This window comes from Medicago sativa, chromosome 7 (genome assembly GCF_051527215.1).
Source record: "Medicago sativa cultivar Bolivia chromosome 7, Bolivia_mono, whole genome shotgun sequence".
Lineage (NCBI taxonomy): Eukaryota > Viridiplantae > Streptophyta > Magnoliopsida > Fabales > Fabaceae > Medicago > Medicago sativa.
The window spans coordinates 64,278,233-64,304,440 of NC_140755.1; the positions used below are offsets into that span (position 1 = coordinate 64,278,233).

A 26,208-nucleotide genomic window follows, 5' to 3' on the forward strand; every position below is an offset into this window, starting at 1 on the left:
TAAAGTAACATTCAACAACTTTTGGCCAAAGCTCATTTCATTCAATTTTATGCATTTAAAAAATTACTTTTTTTAGTAAGTACTTAATTGATATTGTGTTTAGCCTAACTTCTCCTTAAAAATGTAGAGAAGTTGGAAAAAAAGCTAGGTCAAATGATATCTTAATCTCCCACGACAGCAATGTAGAAGCAACTGAATTTGGGAGAAAAAAATTGAAAATAGTTAAAAACATAAAAATTGGAAAATAGTTAAAAGTTATTAAAAATATAAAAATTATAAAATAATTAAAAAAAATTATGAGGGGCAAAATGGGAAATGCACCCATATAATGGTGAGGTGTCAAGAACCACATCCCACCTATTAGAAAATTACAAAAATGCCCCTCCTAGGGGCAAAATGGTAAAATCATAGGGATTAATATTTATTATAAATAAAGTAAGTAGATTCAATATATTACACTAGATATGTCTACATAGCTAGTCAGTCTTGGTTCCACGGTTACTAACACTCCTGTAGCATTTATTCAGGCAATCATAAAAAACAAATGCTACAACAACACTAAATAGAGTATCAACCTATGAAGTATGGACACTACTCGGATTAGGCGTGTCTCAGTCATGTTCGACACCGACACGACACCGACACATATGATTACACTGAATTATATGGTTTTCTCAAATTATTAGTGGTGTCGGCGTATCTGTGTCGTGTTCGTTGTCTGTGTTTGTACTCGTGCTTCATAGGTATCAACCCAATTTGTACTATTAGTCATAAGTCACATAATTATTTTAACTTCTACAATATAAAACAAAGCTTGTCATTTAAAACTGTAGACAAACTATGTTTCCTTCATATAAGGAGGGTCAGCTTTTTATGAGACAGGATTTCTTCTAAGCTGCAAAAGATGCAGTAAAGGACATAAGATATCCATCCTGTGAAAACCCCTAGGAACCTGTGCATGTCCAAGAAAAAATTATGTAAGTAATTACTTTGCTGTAATCAAATATAGAATGAGTGGCAAAATTAAGCATATTTTTCTCTACCTCTACGATGAAACAAGCCAAGCTGGTACTCGAACAGTTTTCCAAAATCCCTTTCAAGATGGTAATGTCCAGCCTTCGGATCACTTGAGCAATCTCCAAGAAAAGTCCATGCTCATTGCATACCATCTGTAAAAAAATGTTGAGTAGTTAAACAAATGCAATTCTTGTATTTGATTAGTTACAGAGAAAAATGAGAGCCAAGTGGTAAAGGAGAAAAGCTAGGAGTTGGAATGCTCTCTGGTATTGAAGAGGTCTATTATGGAGAAGAAGACTCTTAGAGCGTAACAATAACATCTTTAAAATAATATTTGTTTTTTTGTGCTAACCCTCCGGTTCCAGGGGAAGGGGGTATTGAATATAGAAGACAAAACTAAGAATACAAGCTCTATAGAAGATAACTTGTAGCCCAAGCAAGCTAGATAGAGGGCATTTTAGTACTTGTACTTTCTTCTTCTTAGTTAGTTATGTAGGTTACATAGATGAGATTAGACTTGTATAAATACCAATTGTAACTTCATTCATCAGTAATGAGAATCATTTCTTCATTTTGTTCATTTGATAATATGGTATCAGAGCTACTCTCTCTCTCTTTGAGAAGAGTTAGTTACGATTCAGTTACAAGCTTCCGCCATTGATGCGTGAGCTTCAAGCTTTTCATTCTTTCTCAATTTCTCTCGATTTCGTGAAGAATCACATTGATTTTTCTTCCTTTCTTCTCGTTTCGATCTCTATTTCATTTTGAGACTCTTTGATTCTCTTCTTTTCATCGTTTCACGCATCATCTTCTTCGTTTTTCTTCATCCTCTGTTTTTTGCAACTCTGCTACTTTCTGCTTCGTCTTCATCATGCCTCCAAGACAAGCTCCTCAGGTTGTTCAGCCAAACACTGATTCACCTTTCTATGTGCATCCGAGTGAAAATCATGGACCTGTGTTAGTTACACCTCTTCTTGATGGTTCTAACTACCTCGCATGGCATCGTTCTATGAAGCGTGCTTTAGGCGCCAAGAACAAACTTTCCTTTGTTGATGGATCTATTCCCATTCCTCCTACTGATGATTTGAACCGTAGTGCTTGGGATCATTGTAACTACTTGATCCACTCTTGGGTTTTGAACTCTGTTTCCCCTCAGATTGCACAAACAATTGTATTCCATGAATACGCCATTGATGTATGGATTGAGTTTCAGGAACACTTCTCTAAGGTTGATGGAGTCAGAATTGCTTCTTTACGCACTGCTATCAACAACTTGAAACAAGGAACTAAATCTGTGCTTGAATACTTCACTGAGTTGAAATCACTTTGGGAAGAGCGTAACTCTCATCGTCCAATGCCTATGTGCACCTGTCCTCATCCATGTCGTTGTGAATCTATGAGATCTGCTCGCAATTTTCGTTTGGAGGACCAAATCATTCAATTCCTCACTGGTTTGAATGATAACTTTGCAGTTGTGAAAACGCAAGTTCTACTCATGGAGCCTCTTCCTTCTATCAACAAGATCTATTCCCTTGTCATTCAAGAAGAGAGTAACAATTCTACTGTTACTGTTTCTTCTTCTTCCATTGAAGACTCAAATATTTTGGTGAATACATCTGATGCAAGAAAACCTTTTGGGCGTGGAAAACCTAGTTCTGGTTCACATCCACCTAAGAACAATTCCAAATATTACACCTTTTGTCACAAGACTAATCACACTGTTGATTTCTGCTACCAAAAACATGGTTTTCCTAATGCTAATAAGGGATCTACTTCCACTAATGCTGTGAATTCAGAAGGAATTCCTGAATCTTAAGGTGTTGCTGCTGGTTCTTCAGCTATTTCTCAAACTGGTTTGACTCAAGAGCAGTATGTTCATCTTGTCTCCTTGCTTCAACAATCATCCTTGGTTCCATGAGCACCAACCACCCCAGCCAACACCAATCATATCATCTCTGAACCAGTTTCTTCATCCCTTCAAGCTTCTGCAGGTATCAATACTATTTTCCCTTATTGCTTGCATGTCAGGTCCAATTATTGGTTGATAGATTCTGGTGCTAATGAACATATTTGTTCTTCTTTGTCTTTACTTCATTCATTCTATAGAATTAAACCCCTTAATGTTACTTTTCCTAATGGTACATCTGTTATAGTTCATTATGCTGGCACTGTCTCTTTTTCACCTCATTTCCACATCACCAATGTTCTATATTCCCCACATTTCCATGTCAACCTTATATCTGTTTCAAAATTATGCAAACTCATGACTTACCATTTACATTTTGTGCATGAATTATGCACCATACAGGATGTGAAATCACAGAAGATGATTGGTTTGGCTGATCTCTGTGATGGACTTTATAGATTGAGAATTACTGCTTCTTCAAATTCTAGTCATTGTTCTGTTAATAATTTTCATTGTAATAAAGTTTCATCTTCTTCTTGTAATCCAGTTTCATGTAATGATAATGTTCATATACCTTCTACTGCATTGTGGCACTTTAGATTGGGGCATCTGTCCAATCAAAGACTGTCACAAATGCATCTTTTGTATCCTGATATTCATGATGATAATAAATCCATATGTGATATATGTCATTTTGCCAAACAAAGAAAATTGCCTTATAATTCCAGTACTTCTATTGCTTCTTCTAATTTTGAGTTGCTTCACTTTGACATTTGGGGTCCCATTGCTAAAGTTTCTATACATGGTCATAGGTATTTTCTCACCATTGTTGATGATCATAGTAGATTTTTGTGGATCATTTTACTCAAAAACAAATCTGAAGTTCCTTCTCATATTCAAAATTATATTTCCCTCATTCAAAATCAACACAAAGTCACACCCAAAATCATTAGATCTGATAATGGCCCTGAGTTTCTATTGTCAGTTTTTTATGCCTCTCAGGGTATCATCCATCAAAAGTCTTGTGTTGAGACTCCTCAACAAAATGGTAGAGTTGAGAGAAAGCATCAGCACATTCTAAATGTTGCTAGAGCTCTTCTCTTCCAGTCTAAACTTCCCAATTTCTTTTGGTCTTATGTTGTTCTTCATGCAGTCTTTCTCATCAATAGAGTTCCTACTCTTGTCCTTCAAAACAAGTCACCTTATCAAGTTCTCTATAACACTTTACCTGACATTAATACATTCAAAGTCTTTGGTTGCCTATGCTATGCTTCTACCCTTCAAGCTCACAGAACAAAATTACAATCAAGAGCCAGAAAATCAGTTTTCTTAGGGTACAAGTCAGGTTACAAAGGGTCCGTTCTTTATGATTTAAACACCCATGAGATTTTCATTTCCAGAAATGTAACCTTTCATGAGTCTATTTTACCTTATAAATCTGCCAATTCTCATTTTCCCTCCAATTGGCAGTATTTTACACCTTCACCATCTCAAACCCCTTTTGTTGATATTCCTGAATCATCTGTTTTACCTTCTTTACCTATCATTCCACCTCCTAACCCTCCACCTATTAGAAGTTCCTCTAGACCTAGACATACCCCTACTTACTTACAAGATTATCAAACACATCATCTTACAAGTAAATATCCTTTATCTGCTTATCTTTCATATTCCAATTTATCTAATTCTCAATCTTTGTTTTCTTTGTCTATTTCCACCCACATTGAACCAAAAACCTATACTGAGGCCATCAAGTATGATTGTTGGAAGCAAGCTATGCAAGCTGAAATCACTGCTCTTGAACAAACTGGCACTTGGCAAATTGTTGATTTACCTCCAGCAGTCAAACCTATAGGCTGCAGATGGATATTCAAAATCAAGCACAATGCTGATGGTTCTATTGAAAGATATAAAGCACGTTTGGTGGCCAAAGGATACAATCAAATTGAGGGTCTTGACTACTTTGACACTTACTCACCAGTTGCTAAACTCACCACAGTCAGAATTGTCATTGCCTTGGCCTCTATCAATCACTGGTTTCTACATCAACTTAATGTCAATAATGCTTTTCTTCATGGAGAATTGCAGGAAGATGTTTACATGACCGTACCCCCTGGTGTTCCTCATTCTCACCAAAATCAAGTTTGTAAACTCAAGAAGTCTTTGTATGGTCTCAAACAGGCAAGTAGGAAGTGGTATGAGAAGTTGACAAATATTCTTCTATCTCATGGATACAAACAAGCAGCCTCTGATGCTTCTTTGTTCATCAAGCATACACCATCCTCATTTACTATCCTACTGGTATATGTTAATGATGTGATTTTAGCTGGAAACACTCTTTCTGAGTTCAATGCTATTAAAAGTATTCTCCATGATGCCTTCAAAATCAAAGACATTGGCCAACTCAAGTACTTTCTGGGACTTGAGGTTGCTCATTCCAAATCTGGCATATCTTTATGTCAGAGAAAGTACTGTCTTGATTTATTAGAGGATTCAGGTCTTATTGGTTCTAAACCAGTTACTACTCCTTCTGATCCTTCTATCAAGTTGTACAATGACTCTGCACCTCCATTTCCTGACATACCAGCCTATAGAAGATTGATTGGTAGATTATTGTACTTGAATACTACCAAACCTGATATTACCTATATCACTCAACAATTGAGTCAATTTCTTAGTAACTCTACTCAAACTCACCACACTGCAGCTATGAGGATTTTGAAGTATCTTAAAAGTTGTCCTGGTAAAGGTTTATTCTTCCCAAGACAGTCTTTACTTCAAATCAAAGGGTACATTGATGCAGACTGGGCTGGATGCAGAGACACTAGGAGATCTATCTCTGGCCAATGCTTCTTTCTTGGTGATTCACTTATTTCCTGGAGAACCAAGAAGCAGTTAACTATTTCCAGATCTTCATCTGAAGCAGAGTACAGGACTCTTGCTTCTGCAACTTGTGAACTGCAGTGGCCTACTTATCTTATCAGAGATTTAGAGGTTCAATGCATTAAACCACCAGTTTTGTATTGTGATAACCAAAGTGCCATCTACATTGCAGCCAATCCTGTCTTCCATGAACGCACCAAACATCTTGAGATTGACTGTCATATAGTCAGGGAAAAATTGCAAGCTGGCTTGTTCAAACTTCTTCCTATTTCTTCTAAAGATCAATTGGCAGATTTTTTTCACTAAGTCACTGCTTCCTCAACCATTTAATCAGCTTCTATCCAAGTTGAGCATGTTAGACATCTACCAGGCTTCAACTTGTGGGGGGATATTGAATATAGAAGACAAAACTAAGAATACAAGCTCTATAGAAGATAACTTGTAGCCCAAGCAAGCTAGATAGAGGGCATTTTAGTACTTGTACTTTCTTCTTCTTAGTTAGTTATGTAGGTTACATAGATGATATTAGACTTGTATAAATACCAATTGTAACTTCATTCATCAATAATGAGAATCATTTCTTCATTTTGTTCATTTGATAATAGGGGGCCCTGATAATCCGGAGTTTGGCTGTGAATATCATCTGGCATTTCACGAGTCTTTCTTTCTGTGGAATGGACCTTCTAGTACTGAAGAGGTCTCAATTTGATAATTTGCATACATCTATGAGCATGTTCCCTGAGGATTCCAGATCTTCTATGACTATAGGCCATATAGGCCATGATAGTTCACTTTCCAAGTCAAATGCACAACTTCTTCCTGGATGGCTGCCATTTATTTTCTGCCTTTTCCTTTCAGGTACCTGTAAATCCAAACTCAAACATAAACGAAACAGTTCTACCAAATATTTATACATTTTCTCGCTAATTCCTTCTCATGTCATCAGGGGCGGACCTGAACAAGGCAGTGTGTGGCAAGCGCCACATCACTTCATTGTATATTTTTACTCATATATTAATAGAGACACTTAATTTATTCAATTGAATTGATCATTCTAGAGTCTCGAACCATTTATGGCTTGAATGTGAATCTTTGTTAACTATTATAGCTTTCTCTAAGATTAATCTTGTTCCTTGAAAGTTGCAAAACAAGGGGCAGAACAATCTTAATATTAATAAAAACTTCAGATTTAGATTTTCTCACATTTATAGAGAAGAAAATGTATGTGTAACGTGTTGATAGAATTACTAATGTTGAGTTCTATGTAGATGATTTAGTTTGATAGAATAATCTTCCTTGTTGTTCTAGATTTCTCTTTCCTAGTTAATCCTTATTTATTAATTTTGTTACGTCTGCAGCAATTTAACCTAATTTCCGCTCATTTGCTTTATTAGGTTTGCAATTATTTAACCTAACAAATTTCATCTAAAAAAATGTCTTGCACACCAATTTCATTCCTATCTGCTTGCCTTTTTTTATTGAAAAAAATATTTTCTACCATATCAATGATCACATATGATCCTTCTATTTTATACTTTTTTTTTTGTCAAGAATTTTACACTTTTTTTTTTGGATTTTTTTTTTAATTTCATGCCTTTTTTTTACATCCTTATTTATTAATTTTGTTACGTCTGCAGCAACTTAACCTAATTTTTTTCCGCTCATTTGCTTTATTAGGTTTGCAATTATTTAACCTAACAAATTTCATCTAAAAAAATGCATTGCACACCAATTTCATTCCTATCCGCTTGCCTTTTTTTTTGAAGAAAATATTTTCTACCATATCAATGATCACGTATGATCCTTCTATTTTATACTTTTTTTTTTGCAAGAATTTTACACTTTTTTTTTTGGATTTTTTTTTAATTTCATGCCTTTTTTTTACATCCTTATTTATTAATTTTGTTATGACTGCAACAACTTAACCTAATTTTTTCCCGCTCATTTGCTTTATTAGGTTTGCAATTATTTAATCTAACAAATTCCATCTAAAAAAATGTATTGCACATCAATTTCATTCATATCCGCTTGCTTTTTTTTTCGAAGAAAATATTTTCTATTATATCAATGGTCTTACGGGTTAAAGATTATTTATTGGTCTCTATTATAGTCAAGAAAACCCGTGCGACGCACGGGTCAAAAGTCTAGTATTTTGTTAACGTTGTCTCGGTGGATTTGGTTATTCCCCCTCTCCCTTATTTCTTTTTCATCACGAATAATACTTTTGGAGGTGATGTTGGTGGTACATTGGGGTGCCACATAATTGAAATGTTAATGCATCATTTTGATACTAACACTTCTAATTTTGCATAAAAAATAGAATTAAAAATGTTAATTTTTTTTCTTCAGAATAAATAAATTTAAATGTAATATAGGATAGCACATTATCACGTCAAATAACAACACAATAGCTTAATTTGAAATACAACATTTTGCCTTCGCTTTACAATTATCCTCGTAATAAAATAGTCTACATAATATTTTTGTTGGATCCAAAAAAATAAGTCAAGATCAGATTATTAAAACCAACCCTGATGTCAAAATACCAGATCCTTACAAAATAATTTAAGCATAAATAATAATCCATCCCACAAACTTTCATGAACACCAAGAGTAGGTGAGAGAATAATTATCAACTTTATTCTCGTGAACAAACACCTCGATACTGTTGTTTAGTCATGTCTTAAGGATGCACCGCATCTAATTCATATAAGAGAAACACATAGTAAATAAGGGTGGAATAAATTCCTAGTCGCTTAAAGTGGGATAACAATAGCAATGGATAAAAAAAACACATAAAGATACATTCCAAACACCATAACAGATAAGGTGTACATAGAATTGTGCAAAAAAATATATATCAAATATAATGTTCCTACATTTCTACTCCATATGAATTTGCTCATACTCAAAATAGTAGAATTAGAAGATATCAGAAATTAAAGAAGGATATCACCCCTCTATGTGAACTTTGACACATCACTCTCTCACTAGAATATTATTGTTATGTGACTAGTCAGGATTGTCCAACTTTATGAGTACTCCCTAACATCTACTCCTTCCAGTCACATTTATAAGCAAAAAACACCTTTTTAGGTTTATTGAATAATTAATGTATCCGGTCACATTTATATGTTAGTTAGATACATTAGTTATTCAATGTACCTAAAAATGTGTTTTTTGCTTATAAATGTGACCGGAGGGAGTATGGATTAGTAAGAGTGATTAAGGTTTCCACACTAAACATGTAGTCATTGGCATTTCACTCGCATGTGAAAAAGTCTTTGTCAGAAAATTAAATGCTTTCAAAAATCATCCTTTAATTTTCATCAGAAAAAAAAAATTAATGTTGTCCTATAGCCTTTCACAAACTAAGTACATAATAACAAATTATCACCCATGGACCGTCATTTACTCTGTTGGGCTAGCGTCTCATTTCAATATTAGTTAAGTTAATTGTTTATAATTAGTTAGTAAATCATCTAAGAGATACTTCCAAGGCTATCAAGGAAAGAGCAACTCTTGCTTGGACACAAATACAAATGAAAAATGTTTGGCAATTTCACACAAATGAAGAAAAATAAATGAAAAAGAATCTAGTCACATCACACAAATTGCAAGTTTGGAAAAATATATGAAATTGAGAAAGAAATTATAAAAGTAAGAACATTATGATGTGAAAAGAAAAGGCTAAACTGCACTTTTCGCCCCCTAAGTTTCAAAATGTTGCAATTTTTGCCCTATTAAAAAAATGCGATTTTGGCCCCTTTCGTCCCAAAATTGTTGAGAAGACGCCACATGTCCCAAAAAGGGGCCATAATCGCAACTTTTTGTGAAGATAAGGGGTCAAAAAGCATATTTCTCTTATGTTAGGAGGTCAAAAGAGCATATTTCCCTAAACATGGGAGGTCATTTTTGCCATTTTTTAATAGGGGGTCAAAATCGCAACATTTTGAAACTTAGGGGGCGAAAAGTGCAGTTTAGCCAAAAGAAAATCAAAGACTTGGACATAATAGAGAACTATTTTTACCTGCTTATACAAAAAAGGTGTAACAAACACCTTCAATGCAGAGATTATTGTAATCCCATAAAAGGGGATATCTTATATAACAATCGTAGTCAGAAACACATCGTCCTGTAATGAAAAATAATAATGAAGAGGCATTACATAAACGGGATGAAATATTGTGAATGAGATAAATAAAAAGTTGAGAAAGAGCTTACGTGCACCGTCGACTATAACAAGAAATAGGAAAACAAGAATGACCATAGTATAAAAAAACTTGAAAATTTTAGTCATTATTCACCTTTGCATGTATCAAATATAAATTGCTTTGTCACTTTATATAGTAAAATAACTAGTAATAGTTTTACGTCAATTAAATAATTTTTCTTTAAATATTTGTTGCAAGAATTCCTTCATTAAAGTTAGAATAATTGCTAGGTATTTTGAAAGTACATTGATGTATCATGTTTGTCCCTTTAGCGCATTGAATATAGCTAGCATAATAATATTTCTTGTATTTATTAAGTTTTTTTCCCTTATCTAGCCTTTCACAGTTTCAAGTTATTTGATGTAGTTTATTGATTTCTAGTTCTTGAATTTAATAAGATGTTTATGCTTTCCTTTACTTTTAATCAACTAAACTGTTTTCGTTGTTTTGTTTTGTTTCATTTGTTTAACACTATAACACCTTGATTTCAAATAGCGCGAGTATACTTTTTTATAAACAACCTCACGTTGCAGAAGAAATATTCATCTTCACTTTCTCAAAATAAATTAGACTAATAGATTTTAAAAGGCGAGCCCAATCAATTGACGATTTAAAAAAAAAAACGGTAACATAAATAAATTATTTTATCACTCTCTATAGTGAAAAACCTCATGATATGTTTACGTTTACGTCAATTAAATATTTTTTAATAATAATATTGTTCCAATAATTTATTCACAATAATTAGAAAAATTGTTAAATGATTCGAAAGTACATTGATGTATCATGTTTGTCCCTTTTTTTTTGTCCTTTTTTTTTTTTGTGGTGGTCGGTTTTTTTTTTTTGTGGTGGTCGGGGTTTGAACCCCGGACCTTGCATATATTATGCATTGTCCTTACCAACTGAGCTAAGCTCACGAGGACTCATGTTTGTCCCTTTAACTCATAGATTATATTTTGCTCATAGTTATTGCGTGTAATTAGATTTTATTATTGTTTTTTATGTAATATGTTTGTCCCTCTAACTCATAAAAAGGGCTAACTTAAAAATATTTCTTGAAATTATTGTTCATTCTTGCTTACCAGTGTCTCGTTATTTTCTTAATTCTTATCCGGTCTTTCATAGTTTTAAGTTACTTGATATAGTTTATTGATTTCTAACTCTTGAATTTATTAATAACTTTATGATTTCATTTACTTGATTAACTAAACATTCTTCGTTGTTTTGTTTTGTTTCATTGATTTATGGGAAAATTACACTCACCTCCCTTAAGTTTTCATTAAATTACAAAGACACCCCCTCTAGTTTTAAAATAGACACTAACCTCCCTTAAGTTTTCATTAAACAGATTGATACCTCCCTTCTTTCTTTAACACTGTTATCTTTCTGTTAAAATGCAAACAGACTTGAAGCTGAAATTCACAATCTTTCATTCAAGTGTTTTTCTTATTTTGAATCTTTCATTCACAAACTAAAACACAGATTCATGGCAATTATGCTTTGAATTTTCGTGGGTATGAAACAAAGCTTCATGCCTTCACAATGCTGGCATACAAGCCAATTTAAACACACACAAAAGACTAAAACACATAAAAAACATATCCCTAACTTAACTGGTAGCATTCGGTGGTAAACCTATAAATACTTAACTGTAAGTTTAATTTATTTTGTGTGAAAGTTGTTGTTCATTAACAAAGTTTAGAGAGATAGTTAGGAATGATCAGTGCATGGGAAAGTATGAAAACAAATTGAAGATTGAAGAGGAATACAGTGTCACCGCATTTCTTGTTGCCATAGTTACAGATTTGGATTAATATTGTTGGGTACAATTAGTTGCAGCGGTTGATGCATTCAATCAGAGAGGGATAATTCACAATACTAAGGCTATTTCCTGTAACAGATGATTAACAGAGTTAAATAGAGGGGAGGTAATTGTATTTTTGAAACTAGAGGGGAGCTGTGTGTCTTTTAACCAAACCTTAGGGGAGGTCTTTGTAATTTTCCCTTGATTTATAGCTATAGCACCCTGATTTTGAACGGTGCTAGTGTATTTTTTTTAAACAACCTCATGTTACATAAGAAATAATAATCGTCACTTTTCAAAATTAAATCAGAGTGCGTAATTTTAAAAGGTGAGCCCAATCATTTGACGATTTAAAAAATAATGGAATAAATATAAATTGTTTTGTCAATTTATATAATAAATATCCTCATGATATGTTTACGTCAATTAATTTTTTTTTCTTCAAATAATAATAATATTCCTTCGCAAATTAGTAAGGATTCGCGTATTTTGTGGGAATGATGATGAAACCGTCCTTCATGTGCTTCGTGGCTGCATTCATGCAACTCAGGTATGGCTTCATATTGTTCCCTCCGATTTTTTTAACTAACTTCTTTTCCTTTGACTGTAGGGATTGGTTTTTCATTAACCTTAAGAGGAAAATTGTTGGGACGAGCACATCTAGATGGCAGACCACCTTCATGACTACGTGTTGGTATTTGTGGAAATGGAGGAACAAAACTATCTTTGAAGCAGATTTCCAAAGGCCGAATAATGCAAATATATTAATCCAGAAATTCTTTAGAGATATTGAAGACTACAACTTGGAGCACCTTCATATAGGGCTTAAGGTGAAGGACAATGTCTACATAGGATGGAAACGACCTCATGAAGGTTGGATCAAGCTCAACAGCGACGGTGCCTGCAAGGATCTGGGCCATATTTCCGGTTGTGGTGGTATTTTTCGTGATGCAGATGGTAAATGGATTAAAGGCTACACTAAGAAGATTGGAGCTTGTGATGCCTTACATGCTGAGATGTGGGGGTTGTATTTGGGTATAGAGATGGCTTGGAGGGAGCATTTTGATCATCTTATAGTGGAAAGTGACTCAAAGATATTGATCGACATGATTTCTGACAAGTTCAAGTATAATGGGAATATCCCTATTTTAGTTCATCGTATCAGGAAGCTGCTGAGAATGGATTGACATATGCATATCAACCATACTTGGCGCGAAGGAAAAAGAACTACCTATTGGCTTGCTAATTTTAGCATTTATGTGAATCATTTGAATTTGATTATTTTGGAGACTCCTCCTAATGAGCTTCAAAAGCTCATGTTTGATTATATTTCCGGGGCTTGCATGCCTAGGAAGTCCGGTTAATTTCGTAGTTTCTTTTCTCTTGGGCTTTGCCCTCTTTTTGTACCAAAAAAAAAAATTATTGTTGAAAGAATTTCTTCATCAAAATTAGAACAATTCTTAAATTTTTGAAAGTAAATCGATGTATCATATTTGTCCCTTTAGTTCACAGAATATATTTTGCATCATACATAGAATTATACATCATTAATTTTTTTCCGATGTAATCAAAGAAGAATATCACCCCTCTATGTGAACTTCAACCCATCACTCTCTCACTAGAATAATATTGTTATGTGACAAGTCAGGATTGTCCAACTTTATGAGTACTCCCTAACATCTAAGGATTAGTAAGAGTGATTAAGGTTTCAACGCTAAACATGTAGTCATTGGCATTTCACTCGCATGTGAAAAAGTCTTTGTCAAATGCATGTTTCATAAAATAAAATGCTTTCAAAAATCATCCTTTCTAAAATTAATATTGTACATAATAACAAATTATCACCCATGGACTGTCATTTACTCTGTTGAGCTAGCGTCTCATTTCAATATTAGTTAAGTTAATTGTTTATAATTAGTTAGTAAACAGAGTAAATATAACGGGTCAACTTGAAACTTTTAAAACATAAGGGGCTAACTTAAAATCTAAAATAAACATAAAGGATCAAACATGCAAATAAGCCAATAAAAAAAGACCGAAACAATTAAAAACTACTTAAAACTGACTGGAAAAACACCGAACATTGAAGAATTATCGATGACGATGTCATGCTTGACAACTCTTTCTCTTTTTGAGAACTATGTTTCTTGAATTTTGTTTTTCTTTTCAATGTGTTAAGAACAACATTTCATCTTTTTGTTTTATATTTACAATCATCAATGTTACTTTTCTCAATTGATTTTTCCATAAAACCAACTTTTTCTCCTCAACTTTAACGAAACTCTACTATAACAGATGCTTAATGCTTTAGTATACTCGGACATAAAGACATACTATTGTTTATCCTATTCTCAATCTATGCACATTGTAAATTAGTCTATTTATAGGAAAAGTCATAAAAGATTTCAAAATTTCAAGAGGTAAAGGTATAAGAATGGAAAACTCAATTATGCACATGGTAAATAATCTTTAAATTGCATTCACCACACTTTCTTAAAGCAATTCATTATATCACTTTCTACAAAGCTAGTCAGTCTTGGTTCCACAGTTACTAACACTCATTCTTTTTTACATATCCAGGCAATCATCAATAACAAATGCTACAACACTAAATAGAGTATCCACCTATGAAGCACAGACACTCATCGGATTAAGCGTGTCCCAGTCGTGTCTGACACCGACACATATGATTACACTGAATTATATGGTTTTCTTAAATTATTAGTGGTGTCGGCGTGTCAGTGTCGGTGTCTGTGTCCGTACTCATGCTTCATAGGTATCAACCCAATTATTTGTACCATTAGTCATAAGTCGCACAATTATTTTAACTTCTACAATACAAAACAAAGCTTGTCATTAAAAACTGTAGACAAACTACATTTCCTTCATATAAGGTTGAAGGGTCAGCTTTCTATGAGACTGGATTTCTTCTAAGCTGCAAAAGATGCAGTAAAGGACATAAGATATCCATCCTGTGAAAACCTCTAGGAACCTGTGCATGTCAAAGAAAAAATTATGTAAGTAATGACTTTGCTGTAATCAAATATAGAATAAGCAGCAAAATTAAGCATATTTTTCGCTACCTCAACGATGAAACAAGCCCAACTGGTACTCGAACGGTTTTCCAAAATCCCTTTCAAGATGGTAATGTCCAGCCTTCGGATCACTTGAGCAATCTCCAAGAAAAGTCCATGCTCATTGCATACCATCTGTAAAAAAATGTTGAGTAGTTAAACAAATGCAATTCTTGTATTTGATTAGTTAGAGAGAAAAATGCGAGCCATGTAGTAAAAGAGAAAAGCTAGGAGTTAGAATGCTCTCTGGTATTGAAGAGGTCTATTATGGAGAAAAAGACTCGTTGAACGTAACAATAATATCTTTAATTTTTTTTTTTTTTTTTGTGTTAACCCTCCGGTTCCAGGGGAAGGGGGCTCTGATAATTCGGAGTTTGGCCATGAATGCCATCTGGCATTTCACAAGTCTTTCTTTCTGTGGAATGGACCTTCTAGTACTGAAGACGGTCACAATTTGAAAATTTGCATACCTCTATGAGCATGTTCCCTGAGGATTCCAGATCTTCTATGACTATAGGCCATGATAGTTCACTTTCCAAGTCAAATGCGCAGCTTCTTCCTGGATGGCTGCCATCTATTTTCTGCCTTTTCCTTTCAGGTACCTGTAAATCCAAATTCAAACATAAATGAAACAGTTCTACGAAAGATTTATATATTTTCTCGCTAATTCCTTCTCATGTCTTTAGATTATATTAGATTCTAGAAGATAACATTTGTATGTATGTTATAAGAAACATCGCAAGCCTTACCTCACGATCAGCAAATCGTTTCAGTTTCTCAGCCTGACTTGTTACCATTCTTAAGTACATCATGTGCTTTACGGTTCGCTCCAAGAGGTTATCAATGCTACACTGTATATCAATAGGATCAAAGTTAAACAATTTCGAAAGTACAAAAGGGAACCGAAACACTTTAGCTTTGGTAATGAAATGTAAATACTTACCCTTCCACCATCTGGGATAAGTTCCCTCAACTCCTTCATCCTATCCATGATCAATTGTCTATCTCTTGGCCTTGAATTTTTCTTATTACCTACTTTTTCTCTTTTTTTGTTCGCGCTAGAAAGCTTTGGTCCACTAATAGGCTTCATAGGATTATTAACCTTTTCCTGTGGCGCCTCATCAATCAACAAGCCTGAATTGCCATTGAAAGATGATAGAAACTGGTTTGAAAATTCATCGTTCCCCATGGCCGTAAGCTCAGGCATAAGATCACTTCCAACATTTGAATTTTTCACAAATGCGGTGCTTTCTTCAGAATTGATTTGTGGCTGAACGGAGCCGGTAAACTCTGATGGCATTGTTATATGAGACCTAACACTGTTGGATCTACATGAAGTTTCGTCAGAGGCACTGTATAAATTGCCGACAACAGCATCCAAGAGATATTCTGGATGAATTCCTTCTGGAATCTCGAAGCTTTTAATATGACCGTGCTGCTTTTTATTGGACATTAAAGTTGAGCTACTGTAAGTATCTTCATCTGAGATATATTTCGGTATACATTTGCCTGTCTGTCTATATGCAACGGATCCAATCGCTTTGTCCAATTCAGCCATTGAGGGAACAATGGAGAAGTCATTGAAATTGAAATTCTTAACATCAGCATGACTAGTTTCACCGCCTCCAAGTAGTTGCTCGGTCATAATACTATCAGAGTAAGAACTTAATTCATTCGACGTGTCTCCAAACTTTCCGTCATTGTCGACAAAGTGAGACCATGGCCATATCTCTTCTACCAAGTGATTTGATTTTGTCTCCACATAACCAATATGTTTTGTCTCAAATGATGAGGAAACCATCTCATTTTCATTTGCTCTTTTGAGGGATTTTAGCTGAATTTCTTTAGACAACTCATAGTCATCCTTAGGAAATCTCGTTGATGTATTTATATTGAAGGAAGTACTAGCTGAAGACGATTCTTCAAAGCTATCCATCAAATAATGCGATAGAGTTGAGAATGACCAATCTTGAGAATCAGTTCCCAAGTTCAATGGTGTACAATTAGCTTCCAAACGATGAATGAAATTGAATTTCTCGTTGATATTGGTAATAAATTCCAGGTCTTCAGCAACCTATTATATCATGTAATATGAATAAGCATAAAGAAATTATTCGCTACAAAAAATACAATTGTTATAACCCGTAACTGCAGGTCGGATAATAAAAGATTGCGGGGACATTTGATGTGCTGGGGCGGGGGTTCAAACCCGCAATACTCCTCTGCATTTAGTGTGTGTGAGTTTCGCCGCAAGGCTCTTTGAAATACAAAAAAGGAAAGAAAAAAAAGAAATACAATTGCTCTTCTACCAACACTTTTGCATCGACAAAGACACTGTTAAGAAAACCAATTTTCGCACCGAAAACTATAAGGAAGAAATCAACCAAATTGAAGGTAATATGTAAGGAAAAGAACAAACATGTAACAGAATTTATAAGTATTTTCTTTGATGCGTGCTAGCATATCGTAAAACAAACAGCTTGTCCAGCTCATAATGAAAATATAAATAAAATATACGCACCGAGTTAAATGAAGCAAATTGCAAAACTCCTTGTGGAAGAACAGGTACCAGCAGAATAGTCTGAAAAATTCAAATCATGAACTTAGCATTTTCTTCAACTGCCCTTCGTAATTTGCAGAAATATTACGCAAGACAAACCTAATCTCAGTTGAGCTTACAACTGGCACACTTGGTAAACATGGAAATTGGTATGTAATTTGGATTTAACTCATATATATACCGTCAGGGTAAAGATTGTTTACATTGTCAATCAATCATAATCGTCAGATCATTAAACCGTGTGACTTTTAACGTAACTACTTTTAAAGTCACACATGATCGGCTGTGATTTGTTGACAGTATAAACTTTTTTACTCTGACAGTGTATCAAAATAAATAGAAATGGAAATCAGATCTTTACTTGTTGTAGAAGGAATCTTTACCTTGATGCCAGATGCAAATTGAAGAAGCCACTCATCCGGACACTGGAGGAAGAGATGCAGTTATTTAGTATATTTCAAAGCAGGGTGGTAAATAAAATTCACATCTAGACTATGTGGATATTGAATGTATAGAATCTCACCTCAGGAATTAAACTAGTGTCAAATTTACCAGTGAAAATATCCTCACAGGAAACCCAAAAATGTTCCTTGGCAAGAGCTAATTTGCCAACAGCCCTGAAAGAATGGTAACAAAGAGAAATAGTTGAGTTTGCATCATCATTATAGATCCATAATACACATAAGTGATAAATAATTTTAAAATAAACTGAAATCGCTAGAGTTACAATAAATTATGAACAAAAAATTGTGATATAAATTATAAAGCATATAAGTTGCTACCCTTCTCCCAAACTGTATTTGCGACGAGACATTTCGATCATGTGAAGTCGAACTGAATAATCTCCTGAATAATCAGTTCCTTCTCTCGAAGAATATACATCATCTGGGGATTCGAAACTGATGTCCCCCCACATACTCCCCAAAGGCTGATTACTTTTCTGGTAAGCATTTTCCCAGGTCAAAGTCCTAAAACAAACAGACATGTGTTATACATTTAATGTCTAATCAAAAACTTCCAACAAATTTCATACAACACATTAATAATATAATAATCAAATTACATGCATCGGGGGAATAGCATATCGATCGAGTTCATGAGAAGTAACATACTAAACATGATAATGGACATCGATTTTATTCATCAGCTAAACTATGTTCTCCAACAAAAGCAGAAAAAATTTAAACGAAGTTTTAAGGACATACAGAAGCTTGTATATAAAATTCAGCTACTAATTCAATCAATTATCATACCCTTTTTAAAAGATCTGCAATGACGATAAACAAAAGCAACTACACAAGCCATAGTTAAAATGGTAAATTCTATTCGGAACATCATTAATTTTTTGGTCTTAACCCTCTAGTTTTCATGGGAAAGGACCCTAGTAATCTGCAGTTCGGACGAGAGGTAAGTAAAGTCAGACCAAGGATTGTTTCAGTCAGAATTCAAACTCGGATGCTATCAATCCATTCGATCTTAATGATGTCACATCAATAGAAAGAAAACAACTCTATCCTACGAAACGCAGCATATGAAGATAGAAACAGAAGCAAATCAATGGACAAAGAACTTACATTGGAGAAAGGTGATTAAGCTTCCAAAAGACAGCATAGTGCCATTGCATAGTATCACAAAAGCCCTTCAACAATTGTGTAATTGAAGTAGCTTCCATCTTCTACTTTTGCACGACTTTTTCGGTAAAATAAACAAGAAACACAAAACACAACAACCAACAACAATTCTCAAACACACAACACACCTAGCTACCTCTGTATGAACCTCTACCAGCTTGTTTAATTCTCAAACCAACTCTCTTTTTTATCATAGGCCCTATTGTACTTATGAGAAGCAAAATAACCATAACTTGGTTCTTCCAACAAAAAATTATAACAAAGTAAATTTGTTGAGCCGTGCTGTCGAAATCAATGATCACCAGAAGTGCTCCCAGTTTCCATTCTCTGAGTCATTTTAACAATTTGCAGCCAAACTCCAAGAAAGCAATTTAACAAAATAAGCACAAAAACTACGAATTCTGCAACAAAGTAGCTTAATCTAGAAGAACACTTCCTGCAGAAACAAATCAAAGAACTTATGTTAAGAATCAAGTTCAAGGAGCCTGTTTGATTGCTACAGAAAATGAATATAAGTCAACTCTAAAACAAAGAAAGAAACACACGAAGTGCATGCTTAAATCGATTGATGGTGAGTTTGGCAGAATCACGATATGTAAATGTAATTTTTGGCAAAAATTAGACATTAAAACTTCAACAAAATATCGGTACCACCGTGATTACGTCAAACTCATCAAGATTCCAAACATACGCTAAAAACACAGTCCAAAAATGAAAATTCTTGTTAGGAACTTGAATTCCTTTCAGCTGAATGATACCATGAATATATCTGGCTTATAATTGAATAAATTTGCATGCTTTACTATAATATAAATAAAATATTTCATGAAGTTAGGATCTATTTGAAGTCAAATATATAACTTCATAAGATCTTGATGATCCATCTATTTTAATTATCACCTTAATTATCATTTTTCATCAACCAAAGAAAGAAATCTGTACAACAATTAACAAAACAAAATCAACCATATTTTGCTAGCTTACCACTATAAAATGTTGACTATATAAATTTCAAAAATTTCACCATACACATATTCATCATAGTCCATGACAAATTATCCTATGTGAATATTCCACACTCAATAAAAATTTGTTTATGTATGATTCAAATCCAAATCCAATTCTAAATCCAAACAAGGTAGAAAAGATGGGTAGCACTTTCTCTTTTGAACAAAGAAAAATATATATTTGATTTTGCACTATTGCTAATGAAAAAAGCTATGGGGGGTAGTGACACAAAACTTTAGTTTATATAAAAAAAAGTGACAAATATAAAAAAAATACACTTCAGTGGTGTTGTGGTCACCCCACGGATTTGAAAATGAAATAAAGGTAGATTTGATAAAAATGGGTGGAGAGTGGGACCCACAGACAGTGATAGAGGTTTCTGTTTATGATTATACTGTTCTTTGCAGCGCGTGAGAAAAGGAATTTTGTATAGAAGTATCATTAATTAATTTGAGACAAAAAATATAACATTAGACAGAGACAATTTCTGTTCTTGTTTTTTTTTTTCGTTTGACTAAGTTGTGTTCTTGTTGAATCTTGTTCACTATTCGTTGTTTATTATAAAAACATGGTAAAATAATGGGTATTATGCAAAATGTAATTTATAATGTATTAAAAATCAATATTACAGGATGATAATTATCCATTATGTTTTTTTTTTTTTAACCAACCCCAAAATATATTAAGAAGGAAAGATATACAGCCTGGAGGGGGCCAAACCAAACTCCAGAAACCAAAAAATAAGAAGGATTAACAAAATCTATAACTTGGCCAACCAAGCTTGTTCTTAGCATAATGCTCTCCAATGAACAAAGGAGCATCATGCCAAACAGTGTAAGAATTCAAAGAAAGCGCTTGATTAGCAAGAGAATCAGCTACCTGATTTCCTTCCCTATAAATATGTGTAACAAAACTGTTCATGCTTCTAATCATTGCCATAGCATTGTTCCATCTATTCCTTATCTCCCAAGGAACCTTATCTGGCTTTTTAGTAGCAAGAACCACTAAAGTTGAATCAGATTCGAACCAAATATTGCTCCAATTCAGATCTTTTGCAATTTCAACTGCTCTCATGAGACCACAAAGTTCAGCATGGTAAGATGTTCTAAAACCGAGAGGTTCTGCAAAACAAAAAACTGCTTCAGCCTCCTCATTCCTAAAAATTCCCCCACATCCTGAAACACCAGGGTTACCTTTTGATGCACTATCAATATTACATTTCAACCATGAGTGGATAGGAGGATGCCAAATTACTTCCTTTATCTGAGGCGCCTTTGGATGATGAATTGTTACATTGAATTTTTGAGAATTATGAAGTCCCTGATTGAATTGTTTGAAACTTTTGAAGTTGAGTTTCCAGATAGAGATGTGTTTGAGATAATCATACCAACTGCAGATCTACAAGTAATGCACTTGTTCTTGAATCTCACTTGATTCCTAACATGCCAAATAATATTTAACAAGTTGATTAGAGCTGCCTTGATCACTATTTTGCATTGAAGGGACCATGACAAATCACATAACTTCCAAATGTCTTCAATAGATTGAAAATGTAAAGTTTTGTCAAGGGTAGCTGCTAACCAAGACCATAACTTGACTGCAAAAGAACATTGGAAAAACAAATGAAATGAGGTTTCAATACTATTAAAACAAAAAGAACACATTGAAGGGATGTTGCAGCCCCTCTGCATTAAATTATCATCAGTAGGTACTTTGTCATGCATCAATCTCCATACAAACATGGATTTTGAGGGAGGAATGTCTAAGCTCCAGATGGTTTTGGCCCAATGGATGTCTTGGTACTGCTGCAATTTGAAAGAATAAGCTGTCTTGAGCTGCAAGTCACCATCAAGAGTATGTTTCCAAAGCAATTGATCATTCTTATCTTCTAAAGGAATGGCAACTGACTTAACAACATTATCAATGTTTGGAAACATATGAATAAGCTGAAGAGGGATTTGCCATTGATTATTGAAAATATAGTCCTTCACTGTTGAAGATAGCAAAGAACTAATATTGTGAGGAATGTTGTAAATATCAGCAAGGGAAGGACCACACCAAGAGTCATTCCAGAAGTTAATTTGTTGACCATCACCAAGTAGCCAAAAAGAGTTATCTGAAATGACATTGAATTCTTCCTTTATGCTACTCCAAATGGATGAGAAGATATGGTGCTTTATGGTTGATCTGGATCTGATAACTCTATCCTTCAAGATTACTGCCCAGGGTTTTTGAGAGTGCAACATTGTCCAACAAAGCTTCAAGTTACTGGCCTGGTTAAGATTGACAAGTGACCTAATGTTTAAACCACCTTGATCAAAAGGTCTGCAAATTTTCTTCCAAGAAACAGTCACCAGTTTTCTTTTGTCAGTGTCTCCACTCCATATGAAATTTCTAATTCTTTTTTCAAGATCTTTCAAAAGAGATGTTGGCCAAGAGTATAAAGAAATGTTATAAGACATCATGCTTTGAATCACTGACTTTACTAATTGAACCCTCCCAGCCATAGATAAGAGACTTGCTTTCCAATTAGAAAGTTTTAAAATGATTTTGTCAGCAATAGGTTGTAAATATTGAGCTTTAGGTTTACCCTTGAAAATTGGAACACCTAAGTAATTGAAAGGAAGAGTGTCAATCTTGAAATGGAGAATATCAACTATTTGAGCTAGTCTCTGATGTGACATTGAGTTGGAAATAATAGTTGATTTATTTGTATTGATTATTTGGCCAGAATTGAGAGCATATCTTTGAAACAAATCAGATAAAGCATGCAAACCTGAGCTCCTACCTTTACAAAAAATCATAAGATCATCAGCATAAAATGTGTGTGAAGGGATGAGAGTGTGCCTGGAGCTTTTGATCCTATCAAGCTTGCCTTCCTCAACTAACTTGGTGATGCTTCTGCTAAGAACATCCTCAGCAAGACAAAATAAAAGAGGAGATAGAGGGTCTCCCTGCCTAACTCCCCTTGTGTAGTTGAAATAACCATGAGACTCACCATTGATGGATATTGATAAAAAAGCTAAATTTAAAATCACCTGAATCCACTGACAGAAAATTTCATTAAATCCAAAACATCTCAAAACTTTCAATAAAAAAGGCCATTCCAGAGAATCAAAAGCTTTGGTGATATCAATCTTGAGAGCTATGTTTCCACCAAAAGCTTTATTGTGAAGAATATTAGCAGCTTCTGAGGCAGTACAAAGACAATCTTTGATGTTTCTATCATGAATAAAACCCATTTGTTCCTGTGAAACAATTGTTGGCAAAATAGACGCAAGCCTATCTGCTAAAATTTTTGAAAAGATTTTAAATTTGAAATTTGCCATAGCAATAGGTCTGTATTGATCTATGGAGATAGCATCAGGACTTTTCGGGATCAGAGCAATTATATTTGCATTATAACCAGGGAGAATCCATCCAGAAGTAAAAAACTCAATCACAGCTTTATAAACATCTTCTTTGATGATGTCCCAAAAAAATTGATAAAAGTAGGCTCCAAAACCATCTGGACCTGGAGCACTATCTTTGTTCAAATTAAAAACTGCAGCCTTGATCTCCTGGTGTGTAGGAATCATAGTAAGCATTTTGTTAGCTTCAAAAGATATCAGATTGGGAATGACTTCCTCAGCAAGAGAATGTTCCTGCAAAACAAAGTTAGAGCAAAACAAATTTTTATAATAATTGACTATGTGCTCAGCAATTTGAGATTTCTCTGTGAGGACATGTTCACCATCTTGAAGTGTAGTGATTTTTTTGGTGGTGGTTTTGATTTTTGCTATTCTGTGAAAGTATTGAGTATTTCTGTCTCCCTCTAGATGCCAATTCAATTTAGCTTTCTCTTGCCAAAATGATTCTTGTCTATTCAAGGCATCTTCATAGACTTTATGAGATTGTTTTTCTTCATTCTGTAAACTATCAGATGGGCCAAGGGTTTGAATTTGAAATTGTATATGTTGCAGTTTTTGTTCAGAATCCTTTACATACTCATGGACATTACCAAAACAATCTTTGTTCCAGACTTTGAGTCTCTCTTTCAGAGTTTTCAGCTTTTTAGTTAAAACAAACATGGGGCAGCCAATAACAGTGGTATTCCAAACATCTTGAACGATGGTTTTACAATCAGGGTGAAGGGTCCACATTTTAAAAAATTTGAATTGGGAAGCAAATGTATCAGTGTTGTTTTTGAGGTCAAAAAGGATGGGGTAATGGTCGGATTTGTGCTTGGTAAGGGTAGAAACAGATAGAGAGCAGAAAGAATCAATCAAAGCTTGATTACAAATCACTCTATCAAGTCTTCTCTCTGTGAGTCTATTACCTTCTCTTCCATTGTCCCAAGTAAATTCTGCACCTCTAGTTGGTAAGTGAAGGAGGTTGTTAGTGTTGGTCCACAATTGGAAATCTTCAACAGGAAGTCTAGCTGGATTGAAGTGACCTCTATGTTCATGAGCACCCATGATAGAGTTAAAATCACCAATGTAACACCAAGGCAAGGCATGTTGGTTATGAAGTAAGGTTAAGGAGTTCCAAAGCTGTCTTCTAGTCAAATAGTTGGTTGATGCATATATAACAGAAAAAGCAGTCAAAATATCATTAACAATAATGGTAAAGGAAACCTGTTGTGCATCAGAAGCAATAATCACAGGGTCAAGATCAGTTTTACAAATGCACCACAGGTTGGGAAGATGATTCAATCTACTGTTGACAGCAAAAAGTTTAAGGTTCAGGTCTGCTAGCCATCTTCTAGGCATATCATCAAAACTTATCCAAGGCTCAGAGATAAACAAAAAGTCAGGCTTATGTTGTAGAATAAGCCTCTTAAGAGCTAATTTTGATGGGGAATTAGCCACTCCCCTTATGTTCCAATAGAGACAAATCATTTAAAAGGTTTAGAAGGAACCTTTGACCTGGTTGCATAATTGCCTCTGTTAGGATTTTTTACCTTCTGTTGCGCCTTTTTCTGATGTTTGGAAACTACCATATGAAAACCATCTGGAGCATGAGCTGCAGGTTCATTCTCCAAGTCTTAAATCAAATTTGCTTCAGCATCCTCATTCTCTGCAATGTTGGCCCAAGATTGTTGCAAAAATTCCATATCCTTGGCCACTCTCTCAGGTGTTGAAATGTCATTTTGAGCACTTGAAACTTCTCCATCAGTGGACAGATTGTCATTATTATCCATGGTGGCATCTACAAAGGAACCTTGTGAACTAACTGATTCATCATCTTTTGTATTGCTCTTGTTTGCCTCTTCATCAATATTAGCATTGATTTCTGCCTCTAAATGAACATCTTGGCTCCTGAAGACTTCTTCAGGTTCAGGAACCTTGTTTGGAACTTCCACTGATTGTAAGGCATCAGCAGCTTGCGCAACTGTGTTACCTTCAACTTCATTCTCTAATTGTACAACTTCCTTTTCTGTATCAATCACTGCTGTCAATTTGCCCTGTTCTTGTCTCCCAACATTTTTCTGGACAAAAACTTTCTTTGGTTCTCTGACAGGTTTTTTCTTTGCTAGGGTTTCATTGTCTGGAACAAAGTCATCTTCACCATGCCATTTCTTGCAATAATCCACATGATGACCAATCAACCTGCAATAAGTACAATATGCAGGAATATTTTCATATTCTATTTCCACAAAAAAGGCAAAACCTTTTCTTTCCACCAGGAGCTTGTGTCTTAGGGTTTGGGATAAATCAATATCAACCAGAACCCTAGCAAACTGACCAAACGTGCGCTCTGCCATAGGCTTTGCAGTATTGTGATCTGTACAAATAGGAGATCCTAGGCCACTAGCGATTGAGAAAATGATGTTCTTCCTCCAATATTCTTGAGCCAAACCATGGATTCTTACCCAGACTTGAGCTGAAGAGTTAGCTTGCAATTTAGGGTTAAAATCTCTTGTCCAGGGAAACAATTTCAGAAACCTAGGATTAAGATTCCAAGAAGCGAAGGATCTTACCTTTCTGACATCTTCCAGGGTTGAAAAAGTGAATCCGAAGAATCCTCTGCCTAGAGACATGATTCCCCATGGTGATAAGTTCTTCCATAGCGATGTTAACTTGGCTTTTAAGGCAACGACTGTGAGAGGCGTGGAACCCTTTGGCCAAA

General features: G+C 34.6%; 2 protein-coding genes and 1 long non-coding RNA gene across 6 annotated transcripts; 1 reads left to right on the top strand and 2 right to left on the bottom strand.

Moving 5' to 3' along the window:
* Positions 1-443: 443 nt before the first annotated feature.
* On the bottom strand, positions 444-20,311 carry LOC146907642 (transcription factor EMB1444-like). 4 transcript variants are annotated; one of them, XM_085730227.1, is made up of 11 exons: positions 20,074-20,311; positions 19,033-19,525; positions 18,241-18,426; positions 17,982-18,075; positions 17,842-17,883; positions 17,420-17,479; positions 15,842-16,972; positions 15,648-15,749; positions 6,528-6,668; positions 1,044-1,169; positions 444-952 (listed from the first exon to the last, which is right to left on the bottom strand). In XM_085730227.1, the coding sequence occupies exons 2-11, from the start codon at positions 19,128-19,130 to the stop codon at positions 872-874; spliced, it is 2,061 nt and encodes a 686-aa protein (XP_085586353.1). In that variant the 5' UTR covers positions 19,131-19,525; positions 20,074-20,311; the 3' UTR covers positions 444-871. The 4 variants fall into 4 exon arrangements, with proteins under 4 accessions (XP_085586353.1, XP_085586354.1, XP_085586355.1 ...); XM_085730228.1 differs by lacking the exons at positions 444-952; positions 1,044-1,169; positions 6,528-6,668 and adding exons at positions 14,272-14,816; positions 14,908-15,033; positions 15,369-15,500; XM_085730229.1 differs by lacking the exons at positions 444-952; positions 1,044-1,169; positions 6,528-6,668 and adding exons at positions 14,272-14,816; positions 14,908-15,033; positions 15,369-15,500 and having other exon boundaries at positions 19,990-20,159.
* On the top strand, positions 1,889-3,305 carry LOC146907643 (uncharacterized). Its single transcript, XM_085730232.1, has one exon. It carries the CDS (start codon positions 1,889-1,891, stop codon positions 2,831-2,833), a length of 945 nt encoding a protein of 314 aa, XP_085586358.1. The 3' UTR covers positions 2,834-3,305.
* Positions 8,199-10,181, bottom strand: LOC146907644 (uncharacterized). The gene is made up of 3 exons (XR_015019381.1): positions 10,031-10,181; positions 9,837-9,941; positions 8,199-8,506 (listed from the first exon to the last, which is right to left on the bottom strand). It is a non-coding gene; the product is annotated as an uncharacterized LOC146907644 (long non-coding RNA).
* Positions 20,312-26,208: the final 5,897 nt, after the last annotated feature.

What these genes read in the sequence shown, in the direction of transcription:
- LOC146907643 (XM_085730232.1), top strand. Translation starts at nt 1,889, where the DNA reads ATGCCTCCAAGACAAGCTCCTCAGGTTGTTCAGCCAAACACTGATTCA.
- LOC146907642 (XM_085730227.1), bottom strand. Translation starts at nt 19,130, where the DNA reads ATGGAAGCTACTTCAATTACACAATTGTTGAAGGGCTTTTGTGATACT. An exon ending in AAATACAGTTTGGGAGAAGG is followed by an intron (nt 18,076 to 18,240) that starts GTAGCAACTTAT and finishes CCATTCTTTCAG; the next exon opens with GGCTGTTGGCAAATTAGCTC. An exon ending in AATTTGCTTCATTTAACTCG is followed by an intron (nt 16,973 to 17,419) that starts GTGCGTATATTT and finishes ATGATATAATAG; the next exon opens with GTTGCTGAAGACCTGGAATT.